Raw genomic sequence first — 11539 nt, 5'->3', positions numbered from 1 at the left:
GAAGACCTAAACTTTTGCTGCTTTGCTCCACTAACTTTTTCTGATATTTAATCACTCTAGATCATGAGAACACAGTAGAACTGTGCCAATGTCCGCCAAACGATGAAGTACAGTAAGTGAAGATCAAAAGAGAGGTGTGCGATTAACTCTCGTTAAAAATGCGTTAATTTGTTTTGCATTAATTGCTTGCTTTAACTGCAATTAATTGACAGCCCTAGGCTAAAGGCTAAGAGTTGCCAGTATCCAACAAAGACTATTATACAACAGTCCCTAAGCTAGTCTTCGCTTTAGAAAACTGACTTTGCAGTAGGAAAAAAATAATTAATAAGGATCAACGGTTCCAGGACTCTGCTCTTTTTGTTCTATAATTGCACAGGATGCAATCTTGGCTACTCCTTCAGGCTGCTTCTCTCACTCCTACCCATATTCTAAAACCACAGCATGAAAGGACTTTATAATGACAGGTTTCAGAGTAACAGCCGTGTTAGTCTGTATTCGCAAAAAGAAAAGGAGTACTTGTGGCACCTTAGAGACTAACCAATTTATTTGAGCATGAGCTTTCGTGAGCTACAGCTCACTTCATCGGATGCATACCGTGGAAACTGCAGAAGACATTATATACACACAGAGACCATGAAACAATACCTCCTCCCACCCCACTGTCCTGCTGGTAATAGCTTATCTAAAGTTATCATCAAGTTGGGCCATTTCCAGCACAAATCCAGGTTTTCTCACCCTCCGCCCCCCCCCCCCACCAAACTCACTCTCCTGCTGGTAATAGCCCATCCAAAGTGAGCACTCTCTTCACAATGTGTATGATAATCAAGGTGGGCCATTTCCTGCACAAATCCAGGTTCTCTCACTCCCTCACCCCCCTCCAAAAACCACACACACAAACTCACTCTCCTGCTGGTAATAGCTTATCCAAAGTGACCACTCTCCCTACAATGTGCATGATAATCAAGGTGGGCCATTTCCAGCACAAATCCAGGTTTTCTCACTCCCCCACCCCCATACATACACAAACTCACTCTCCTGCTGGTAATAGCTTATCTAAAGGGATCATCAAGTTGGGCCATTTCCAGCACAAATCCAGGTTTTCTCACCCTCCCCCCCACCCCCCACAAACTCACTCTCCTGCTCGTAATAGCTTATCCAAAGTGACCACTCTCCCTACAATGTGCATGATAATCAAGGTGGGCCATTTCCAGCACAAATCCAGGTTTTCTCACCCCCACCCCCACCCCCATACACACAAACTCACTCTCCTGCTGGTAATAGCTCATCCAAAGTGACCACTCTCCCTACAATGTGCATGGTAATCAAGGTGGGCCATTATAATGTGGGACTTTATAATGTGTCAGCAATGGCTTAAATGATAAAACCACAAAACTAAAAGTCAACTAATATTTTCCTCATGGCCAAATTAAATTTTTCCCCTCTCTGTCCAAGAGTGTTAAAAAAACCAACATCCTATTGGAGTTTAAAATAATATTTATTGGTCTTGGAATGGATTTAGAATCATCAATATTTTGCCTGCGGTTCAAAGAGCACCTACACCATTTAGTGCTTGTTTGGTTTTTTTTAAACAAGTTTCTAGCAGGAAATAAAACTGTGATGCACAAATAACAGTCAAGTAGTTGAGATGCAAAATTTGATCTATGTCTTTAGAGTCCTTCCTCTCTCCCAAACTTGAAGGAGAATGTCAACTGGATTCTAAGGAAAGGAGGACTTGTGGCACCTTAGAGACTAACCAATTTATTTGAGCATAAGCTTTCGTGAGCTACAGCTCATTTCATCGGATGCATAAAGTGGAAAGTACAGTAAGGAGATTTTATATACACACAGACCATGAAAAAATATACATTGTAAGGAGAGTGATCACTTAAGATGAGCTATTACCAGCAGGAAAGTGGGATGGGGGGGTTTCCACTTTATGCATCCGATGAAGTGAGCTGTAGCTCACGAAAGCTCATGCTCAAATAAATTGGTTAGTCTCTAAGGTGCCACAAGTCCTCCTGTTCTTTTTGCGAATACAGACTAACACAGCTGCTACTCTGAAACCTGGATTCTAAGGTTTTATTTTAAAAAAACAACCCATCATTTCTTTGTCACCAAATAAAATCTCTGTAAGAGCTACTGGCTTTGTTCAGCCTGTGAAAAGTTGTGCTTTGCCATACAGAACTAGCTTGGTAACAGCACATAAACTAGCTACAAACTGTCTTCACAGAGCAGAACTAAACAAGGAGCCAGAACAAGTTGCTTAGCTGCTGCGTCACGTCTTTGGTACAAAGCACAAAACACAGCCCCCGTGCTGCCCCAGTGTCCAGGCCCATCACTTCTGTGGTACTGACTTTCAGATGGAACCACAGCACCTCCCACCACAGCACAGTCTGCACGTTTCCATCAGTAGACACAGGGAGGAGGTTGTGACTCTGTATGGAATTTGGGGGACGCTTTAGGATATTATGAACACCAATATTGTAAAATTTGCAATGAGCTGTGCCAGATATGCCTTGTAAGGTATCTGCAAAAATGTTCTCATTTGCCAAGTGTGATAATCTTGTTTATATGTTTGTATCACCTTTGTATGATGAGTTATAGATATGTACATATGTCTGTGTTTCAAACTTGTGCTATGCTTCTGGCTGACACCCCCATAGAGTTTGGCATCAGCACTGCTTAGCCTGCTTGATGGCTCATCAAGGAAATCAACTGTACGATGAACCCATTGAAAGGGTAAAGGGCTATACCTTATTATTCAGCAAGACATGCAGGGGCATGCCTATGGACAGAACTCTAAGGTTTCCAGGCCATGTGCTGGGCAGCTTGTGTTTGGAAAAAAGGAAATACAAGCTGCATGGCAAAAGGCATTTAAAAGGCAGCTGGATCTTCTCCATTTTGTTTTTTGGTCCTGCTTCTTGTCTTCATTCCTGCTTCTTACCTCTGGAGTAACCTTTCTATAAATGAAGTTTTGAACAAAGGACTAAATGACCCATCCAAACTGTGGATGTGTTCCAGAGGGATTTTCAATCCAGCAAGCTCACCAATACTGCTAGGAACCTGATGGATTTTGAAGTCTTTGTATGTATGTGACTCTTTTACCATTTAACGTCTCTCTTCTTGTTCTTTTTTTCCCCTTTATAATAAACCTTTAGTTTTAGACACTAAGGGATTGGCTGGGAGCATGGTATTTTGGGTAAGATCCAAATCTATACAGATCTGGTAACGTGGCTGACCCTTTGGGGTCAGAACACTTTACATATGTGAGCAGAGTTTTTTAAATAACTTCTCCCTGTACTGGACCTATGGGCTGACTGGGAGCCAGAGAACTGGAATGCAATAAAGGGGGCTGTGTGATTTCTCTTTTTGCTTCTTAATAACCAGTGTGGAGGATCAGAAGCACAGTCTGTGACTGGTTGGGGAGTTTAACTTCAGTGTTACCCACTAGTCTTGGGAATATCTGCTCCCCCTTTTGCAGCCTGTCCTGACCTTGGCTGTGAGGGCTACCCTGGGCACCCCGGGTCACAGAGATTCTCAGAACATCACACAAGGCAGATGGGAAATACCAATTGTAACCAATTACTGAACCCACATTACATCCTTTCACTACAAGGTTCTCCTTTACTTTCCCCTTCGTCAGACTCCTTTCCTTTGCGACTCTACGTTGTGGTTACTGTCCTTTCAGCCAAGGAAGAGCAGACCTCTTTTGAAGCAACTCATCTCAGTCCAAGTCGACTGACTGAAGGAATTGCTGTTGAATGACATGAGTTGCCATCCCAAGGACAAGAAAGTGCTGCTCATACAATATTGCACAGCTGCTGCCATCCACCAGGTTAGGCAGAGATGAGAAATCAAATCCAATGTGCTACCACTAGGGCTGTCCAAAAGAAAGAAATTCAGCCAACAGAAGTTACTTTTAATGGGACATTAGAGTCTGAAGTAGTAAAGAATTCCACAGTTAGGGCTCCTGGACCAAACAAAGGAGCAGCCTCTCTCATTGGGACCCTTTTGGGGAGTGCACTAGAGGTGCTTCAGTTGGAAATGGTATTTTCCCTTGTAGTTGGGTGACTTAGTGCATCCTTCATCACCTCTGAAATGGCCAAAGTGTTCTTTAGCTCTGATCCACAGAGCAAACAAACAATTCAGCCTCAAAAAGCAAAGATAAAGGGAAAGTCACTGTAAAGCATGCATATACAGAAAACAAATAAGGCCTTTATCCAATTAGGATTAAAGCTCACAATTTCACTCAAACAGAGCTGTCTTGCCCGGCCCTTTTGTAAAACCATTCCTCATGATGCCTCCATGCAGATATGTTTGTTTATCCACAGAGAAAATACATCATTTATCAGTTTAGATAAAAATGAAAGTGCTCCTTGGGATTGGGAAATTCTTTCCTTGTTCTACTTTCCAGTGTATATCAGGCAGCTGAGGCAGCGTTCAAGACTTATCAGCTATTGAATGCACAGTAGACAAAAGAATAGGATAGGCCAATGGTGACTTTTGTTGCCCCAAGGGCCCAGCAGGTCAGCAGCAATCTTTTACTTTAATTTCTGGTGCTTTGTAAATGTGTACCTGTTCACAAAAGCTGCCAAGCCTCTAGATTGAGGGTGGATCCACAATTTTCTTGAAGGGCTCCCATGTCCTGCCCCCATTAAACTAGGCATCTTTCAGTTCTGAGACTTACTTTCTTTGAAAGGTTAAAAAAAGAGAAAGCAAAAATACCCAAGATGCTTTTCACATTTAATTACCTAAGTTTTGATGGCACTGATGATTCTGTCATGTGGTAACAGTAAAGAATCACCAAAAGTCACTTTCTTTTCATACTGAATAAGAAACTATTTGAGGAAGGAAAATGATGTCATCCCTAAATCTAATCTGCTTCTGTCACTGTAGAGCTCCTGTCTAGAGCCCTCACCTAGCCTTATTCTGCCTGGTTCCTGCTAGAATTTTAAACAAACCATGCAGACATCTTCATATCTTGTCCCTCTTTTTTCTGGAAAATCTTTAAAAACAAAATTGTAGATCAGTTTGAGTCAGTTGCTTCACAGCTCATCCAAATCCGATCATCCTCTGGCCTTGAGGAGGGTTTTGTCCAGTTTATTTTCTTGGATTATGAAGGATTTTGCTCAGCCTTCACACAGCTGGTGGTGTGAATACCATTGTTAGTGGAGTCACACAGCAGTTCAACTAATTCAGAGACTTGAAGGCTAGAAGGGACCATTATGATCATCTGGTCTGATGTCCTGAATAACACAGGCCATAGAATTCCACCCAGTGATTTCAGCATCAAGCCCATAACGGACCCAAACTGGGTTTGCTACCTGTTGAATAGTCTACCTGTTTCTTCCACACTAAAACTAAGTGCCTTGATCTGTCTTATCCATGTAGGATCTTGGGGCACAGCTGTGTCCAGTGACAACAGCTGTTGGCCAATATTTTTACTCATTCAGTTTTATCAGGACTAAGTCTCCTGGTTTAAGTTTTGGGCTGCAGTCCAACAGCTAACAAAGAAAGCATGAGATCTCACAGATTTGGTATCTCTCAGCTTCACATCTTTAAGAAGAGCCATTAAGCTAAAGATATGCCATATAGACTGGGAGCATTGATCTAATCTATCAACCCATAAGAAGATGAGCTGGGCTTACGCTGGTCATTGTTGTGCCAATGTGGTGGGAGTTGGCCTACAGCACAGAAATCTAATATGGGATCTTTTTGGTGTAGAATTCTCTCAACAATCTGTTTTGTTCCTTCAGCAAGTTCATTCCCTTGTTGGAAGAATTAATATGCTTAACATCACACTGTAGCCCAAAAGCTTGGAATTTAGAACTAGCAAACTGTGGTCCATGGCCAGTGGCTTTCTTCCAAGTGCCAAAATAATAAAAAGTGCATTTTAACTATTCTGTGATTTGTTGGCTTGTGTGTCTAGTGAAAAGTAGAATTTCTATAAACCTAGAGAAATAGCTAAAGGCTACCAGGTACCCATGGGCCCTTTTCTTCCTGGTGGAAAAGATTCTTTGAGTTGAGTTTTTCTGGTGCAAGATTTGCATGATTCTACTTTGAGTTTTAGGTGCACCCCTAAGTGGGTGGCCACTCACACACCAGTGCTTTCTGAAGCATTGGTGTCCCTCCTGGATCTCTTCCTTCATGTGATCCTGCAAGGATTGTGGGCTTCTGTACAATCAGCATAGAGCCTCAGATCTTCATAGAGTTCTCCTCACTATGGACAGAAGGCAAGGGCTGGATCTGGGACTTCTGCTAAGTAACATCTGATACCATTTGCAGTTGTGTATCATCACTAGCGACTATTTGAATCAATTCTGATTTCTGTAGTGAGGTTGGCAGGCCACTCAATATGGCACCCATGTGTGTTTCTGTGTCTTTGAGAGCCTTTGAAGAATCTAGATGATCAACAGGGTTCCTAGATAAGGTATCAGCCACCAATAGGGAACTCCCTGGTGCATATTCTGTTGTATGTTTAAACCTCAAACACATGAGTAGTCTGTTTTTTTATTACTAATTAGGTAAATGGCCTGTGATATGCAATGAGTTTTAAATGATCAGACCCTGCAAATATCTTGTGAACCTGTCATATTCCTCTATGCTCTTTTTTTATGGATGTACCATGTCATGGAATCTGAAATAACATGCGACAATATTCCAATCATCTCTGTAACTGAAGTAATACGATGTTAATTTCTCTGCAGGGCCGGCTCTAGGCACCAGCAAAACAAACAGGTGCCTGGAGCACCACATTTCTAGGGGCGGCATTCTGGCACTGGCCACGCTGCCCCAGCTCCCCTCCGCTCCCGCCTGCTCCCCTGAGCGCGCTGCCGCTGCTCCGCTTCTCCCCCCGCCTGCCCAGGCTTGCTGCACGCCAAACAGCTGTTTGGTGCGGCAAGCCTGGGAGGGAGGGAGGGAGGAAGGGAGGAGAAGCCGAGTGGCGGAGCGCTTGGGGGAGGCGGCAGGGGCGGAGTGGAGGTGAGCTGGGGCAGGGAGCGGTTCCTCTACCCCCCCCGTTACTTCCTGCGCTCCCTCCCCCTCGCTCCCCTCCGCTCCGCCTGCTCCCCTGAACACGCTGCCTCTCCCTTGCCTGAGGGGGCGGAGAAGCGGAGTGGAGGTGAGCTAGGGTGGAGGGTTGTGGGGGGGAGCTGCAGGAAGCAATGGGGGGGGGAATGTGGCATGCCCGGGGGAGGAGGCGGGGCTGGGGATTTGGGGAAGGGGCGGAGTTGAGGCGGGGGGAGGGGCACAAAAAAAAGCGGGGGTGGCCAAAAAATTTTTTTTTGCTTGTGGCGGCAAAAATCCTAGAGCCGGCTGTGTTTCTCTGACATCAGTGTGCCATCATGAAAAAATCCTGAATTAACATACAGCATTATATTCAAACGTGCACACACCACTTCTTAAGTCAGGAACTTGGACTCAAGATCATGGTTTTCAAAAAGAAAGCACAGGTAATATGGATTTCAAAGCCAGAGCAAAAAAGAACGTCCGGTTCTCAGGATGTAGCAGCTGGTTAAAGGAATCAGTTTTATAACCAAGGAAGGCCAGATGGGAAGAACAAAACTGCTCTCTAGGAGGTGAGCATACAAGAGATGTAGCCCAAGGGTATATTTATTCTGACACTTGACATTTCACATGCTGATTAAATGAAAATTACTTTTTGGCAGGAGAGCTTTAGGAATCAATATCACTGCTTCTACTGATCGGCCGATGTTACTAAACCAACCACCGATTTTATTTCAAAGTAAAGTTTCATTGTGAATAAGGTGGGTCTAGAATAACAAACCCTTGTACTCAACTTGCCCCGAATACCAATATTTGAAAGCAGCCAACCTTTTAGAGATGAAGTGAGCAGAAAGGACGTAAATGTACCCCCAATGAAATGAGTGTTTCCCCATTTATAAGGTATGAGCTGGGTGAAATCTTGTTAGGGGCTGAGTTAAAACCTTGTTCAAACTCATATGTCAACTCACCCTGCACAAACTGTGCGTTGTAAGAAACACGTAAGGGGCCACACCAAAAACAAGGCCCAACAGCGTCTGCCCAGAAACTAGCACCCTGTGGATGGAGTGTTTGACTGGGTGTATGTGTGTGTGTTTGTGTAAGTAAAAAAGACAAGCTGGAAACAGAGCCAGCAGACTGAGAGGCCAAGCAGCAGCCTGTAAGCATAGTTGACCTTGGAAAAAGCTAGAAAACGAGTCTAGTGGGTCTAGTGCAGGGGTGGGCAAACTTTTTGGCCAGAGGGCCACATCTGGGTGGGGAAATTGCAGGCAGGGCCATGACCATAGGGCTGGGGCAGGGAGTTTGGTGCGGGAAGGGTGCAGGGTGTATCAGGGGCTCAGGGGAGGGGTTGGGATGCAGGAGGGGGTGCGGAGTGTGGGAGGGAGCTCAGAGCAGGGGGTTGGGGGCTCAGGGCAGGGAGCTGGGGTGCATGAGGGTGCGGGGTGTGGCGGGGGCTCAGGAAGGGGGTTAGGGTGCAGGAGAAGTGCAGAGTGCGGTGGGGGCTCAAGGGAGGGAGTTGGGGGCTCCGGGCAGGGGGGTTGGGGTGCAGAAGGAGTGCAGGGTGCGGCAGGGGGCTCAGGGCAGGGGATTTGGGGCTCAGGGCAGGGGGTTAGGGTGGAGGAGTTCAGCAGGGGGCTCAGGGCAGGGGGTTGGGGTGCAGGAAGGGCTGCGGAGTGCAGGGGGAAGCTGCCAACCACCAGAGATCATTTCTCACCAGCAAGTTACATTTTCTGGTTCCTCCATTCACCCGATTCTCTCTTGATCCCCATCAACAGGAAACTAGGTTAAAATCTATTCAAGCAAAATATATCTACCATGTGAACAAGGGAGAAGCAGTGAGCAGCTCATGACAGGACACACTCAGAGAGATCACTAAAACCAGAACTAACATATCCTGGAGTGACATGCAGAAACCACAGGTTTTCAAACATGTTTGAACATTCCTTCACCCCTGCTCTTGTTAATGTCGATGCACTGCCAGCCAGCAGGATTACATTAGGAGTATATCAAATTATCTACACTTGAGTTACTCCTCTCAAGCAAGCCTAGCTCACTGCGATATAACGCTTGAGCTGTTGTAGGCACTCTGGAGCTGCACTCACTAGCGTGTGGCACTAAGATGGCTGGGGACACACACAATCCATGGTTCTAAGTGATGTAGTAAAATAAGCCATTCTGTGAATTATTTTCCACTAAATTGTGAGATAACTTTTCTGTCCTTTCTGGGCACAGGGAAGGAATTGTGGGAAGCCATTGGAGAACTGCTGGCACTCGAGTGGAGCTAGCCTATGTTAGCAACTGATGAATTGTGCTCACTTGAGTTTTGCCCTATACCTTCCCTCTCAGGGCAGCCACTTGACTTAAAAGTACCACCACACTTCAGTAAAGAGTTTGTGCGTGTGGATGGGACTTTAAGCTAACGGCAACATTCAAATTATAAGTTGAGTTAACTTTGCAGTGAAGACAAGCCCTAGGAGGCTGAACAGAAATTATTTATCTTGGACAAAATCAACAAATCTGTCAAAAAAAAAAGCGGGGGGGATGGAAGAGGGGGTGATCGTTATGCCTTTTCAATCAAATGCTGAATGTAGAACGAGAAGAAGAAAAGGAGTTGTCTGTAGATAGGATATTTTTTCCAAGAGGACCTCTGTACTGTAAGACAAGTTTTAGTGTCTTGTTTTGATGCTCATAGAGGTGCCCAGTTAATATGCTCCATATAACAGCTGGCTTAGATCCTAGGGGAAAGCCACCAAGCTCTAACTAGTTGAAAAGAAAAGTCCATCCACAGAGTATTTTCATTCAATCCTGGACCAGCAAGGCTCTGTAAACAAGTGCTTTCCCATTATTCATGGGACAGAGCCTCTCTCCACCACTCTTCTGCTCCATACCATACTTCACCCTGAATAACAGGGCTTTGAGTGATACAGGAATGGAGTAGGCTATTACATTGATCTCTGCTGAAGCAAAGTGTTATTCTTTTAATAGGTCTCTTCCTTGTCAGACTCATTGCAGAAGGCTCTGCTGTGAGACTATTTCTCGTTTTGTTTGGTGCATAGAAAATACACTCAGGAGATTGAGTGTCTTACCTGATCTATTTCTGCATTGCACTTTCCCTTCTGTTGCCCTGGAAGTTTAATCTTTTCACAGATTTATTCCTTTATCAAATAGCAATTTACTAGGGCCTCAGTGCATTTTTGTGTTCTGTGTATTTTAGACAGCTGTAAAGAAATAACAATAAGCAGATTCACTCTCTAGCAATGAAATACTGATTCTGAAACACCCCTCCCACCCCCACACAATCCTCCCCATCCCACTCCTCACATCTACAAAACCTCACACACGCAGGAGTGATACAGCTTGCAAAAGCTGGTGAAGCCATTCTAGATCAGCATGCCCTGCAACCGGATCCCCTAGCTTTCCCTTTAAAACCATTCTCAAATGAAGTCACACCAAGTCCACGCAACCAAAGTCAGTGTTTCAGGCTTGCGGAGGAGCAGCATGTGCTCCCTTTGGAGACACCAGGAGGTCAAATTTTATCAGCGGCCTGGCAATCACCCGGACCTCCTCGTTCAGGGGATTTGACTTCAGATTTACACTCTGCAGCGACTCCATTGAAGAAAGTTTCTCAACAGGGACATCTGGAACAAGAAGAACATGCACAAAATAAACAACCACCTGGATTACAAGAGAGACACACATAAGCTGGTCAGATCCTTTGGAATTTAAGATCATTGTCACTCACATCCCTAGGTGCAATCAGTCTGTGAAATGAAATGAATTCAATGTGAGATGGTGAGAGATGGCAGCAGCTGCTCTCTGTGAGTAGTTGAAGCCCAAGAGCTCAGGGTTTTGAAGCTCTAGTAATGTTCCAATTTCTATTATTTATTCATAAGAAGAGGGTTTAACTGCAGGAAAGGTATATAAATTACACCCTCGGAGAATCGAACCGGGAAGCTGGGCATACGAGTGGCCTTGCTTTAGATGATTGCCAGTGTTGCCGACTGATTTTGGAGATAAAGCTATCATTGAAGGCATGAATGTGACTTTATTATAAGATCTTGTTTTCACACACTCATCAGGTTCTGAAAAATATTTCCTTTAGGCTGAATTGTCCATGCCTGGTCTCAGCCCAGAGGTGAATTATTTCTGGAAAGTTTGAGGAAAAACCATTTGAGTTATGGGATACTGCAAACATCTAACACAATTTAGCAGCTCTGTTACTCACCAGGAACTTGGACATTGTTGGGGAAAACTATCTAGGACAATCTATCTGAAGGGATTCTGTCCCATTGAAATGCACAGATCAAACCCCTCTCCTCTTCCCCTTAGAGGAAAACTCATTAACATTCAGAACAGGAGAAAACTGTTGTCTGGGTGGGGAATCGTGGATCTTACCATTCTGAAAACTCTCTACAATTTGGGTGCATTCTGCATATTGTAAGCTTTAATTAAACAATAAAGAAATTATGTTTCTGACATTTCTTTTGCAAAGATACAGTTACCACAATGTAAGCAGATGTGCAGCTGCCCTATTTAC

At 44.5% G+C, this 11539-nt stretch overlaps 1 protein-coding gene across 7 annotated transcripts in view; it reads right to left on the bottom strand.

Annotated features, from left to right (window-relative positions):
- Positions 1-1476: 1476 nt before the first annotated feature.
- LRRC20 (leucine rich repeat containing 20) overlaps positions 1477-11539 on the bottom strand; it is a 173987-nt gene continuing 163924 nt past the window's right edge. For 6 of the 7 annotated variants that reach the window (XM_048856305.2, XM_075130904.1, XM_048856301.2 and 3 more), the window contains one exon: positions 1477-10640. In XM_048856305.2, coding sequence (XP_048712262.1) covers positions 10480-10640 — 161 coding nt within the window. In that variant the 3' untranslated portion in view covers positions 1477-10479. The remainder of the gene's footprint in view (positions 10641-11539) is intronic. The other variant, XR_007357482.2, reaches the window with a different exon arrangement.

The sequence above is a fragment of the Caretta caretta genome, chromosome 7, assembly GCF_965140235.1.
Source record: "Caretta caretta isolate rCarCar2 chromosome 7, rCarCar1.hap1, whole genome shotgun sequence".
NCBI lineage: Eukaryota > Metazoa > Chordata > Testudines > Cheloniidae > Caretta > Caretta caretta.
The sequence above is the reverse complement of the archived record's forward strand: the minus strand, read 5'-3'. Positions and strand labels throughout refer to the sequence as shown.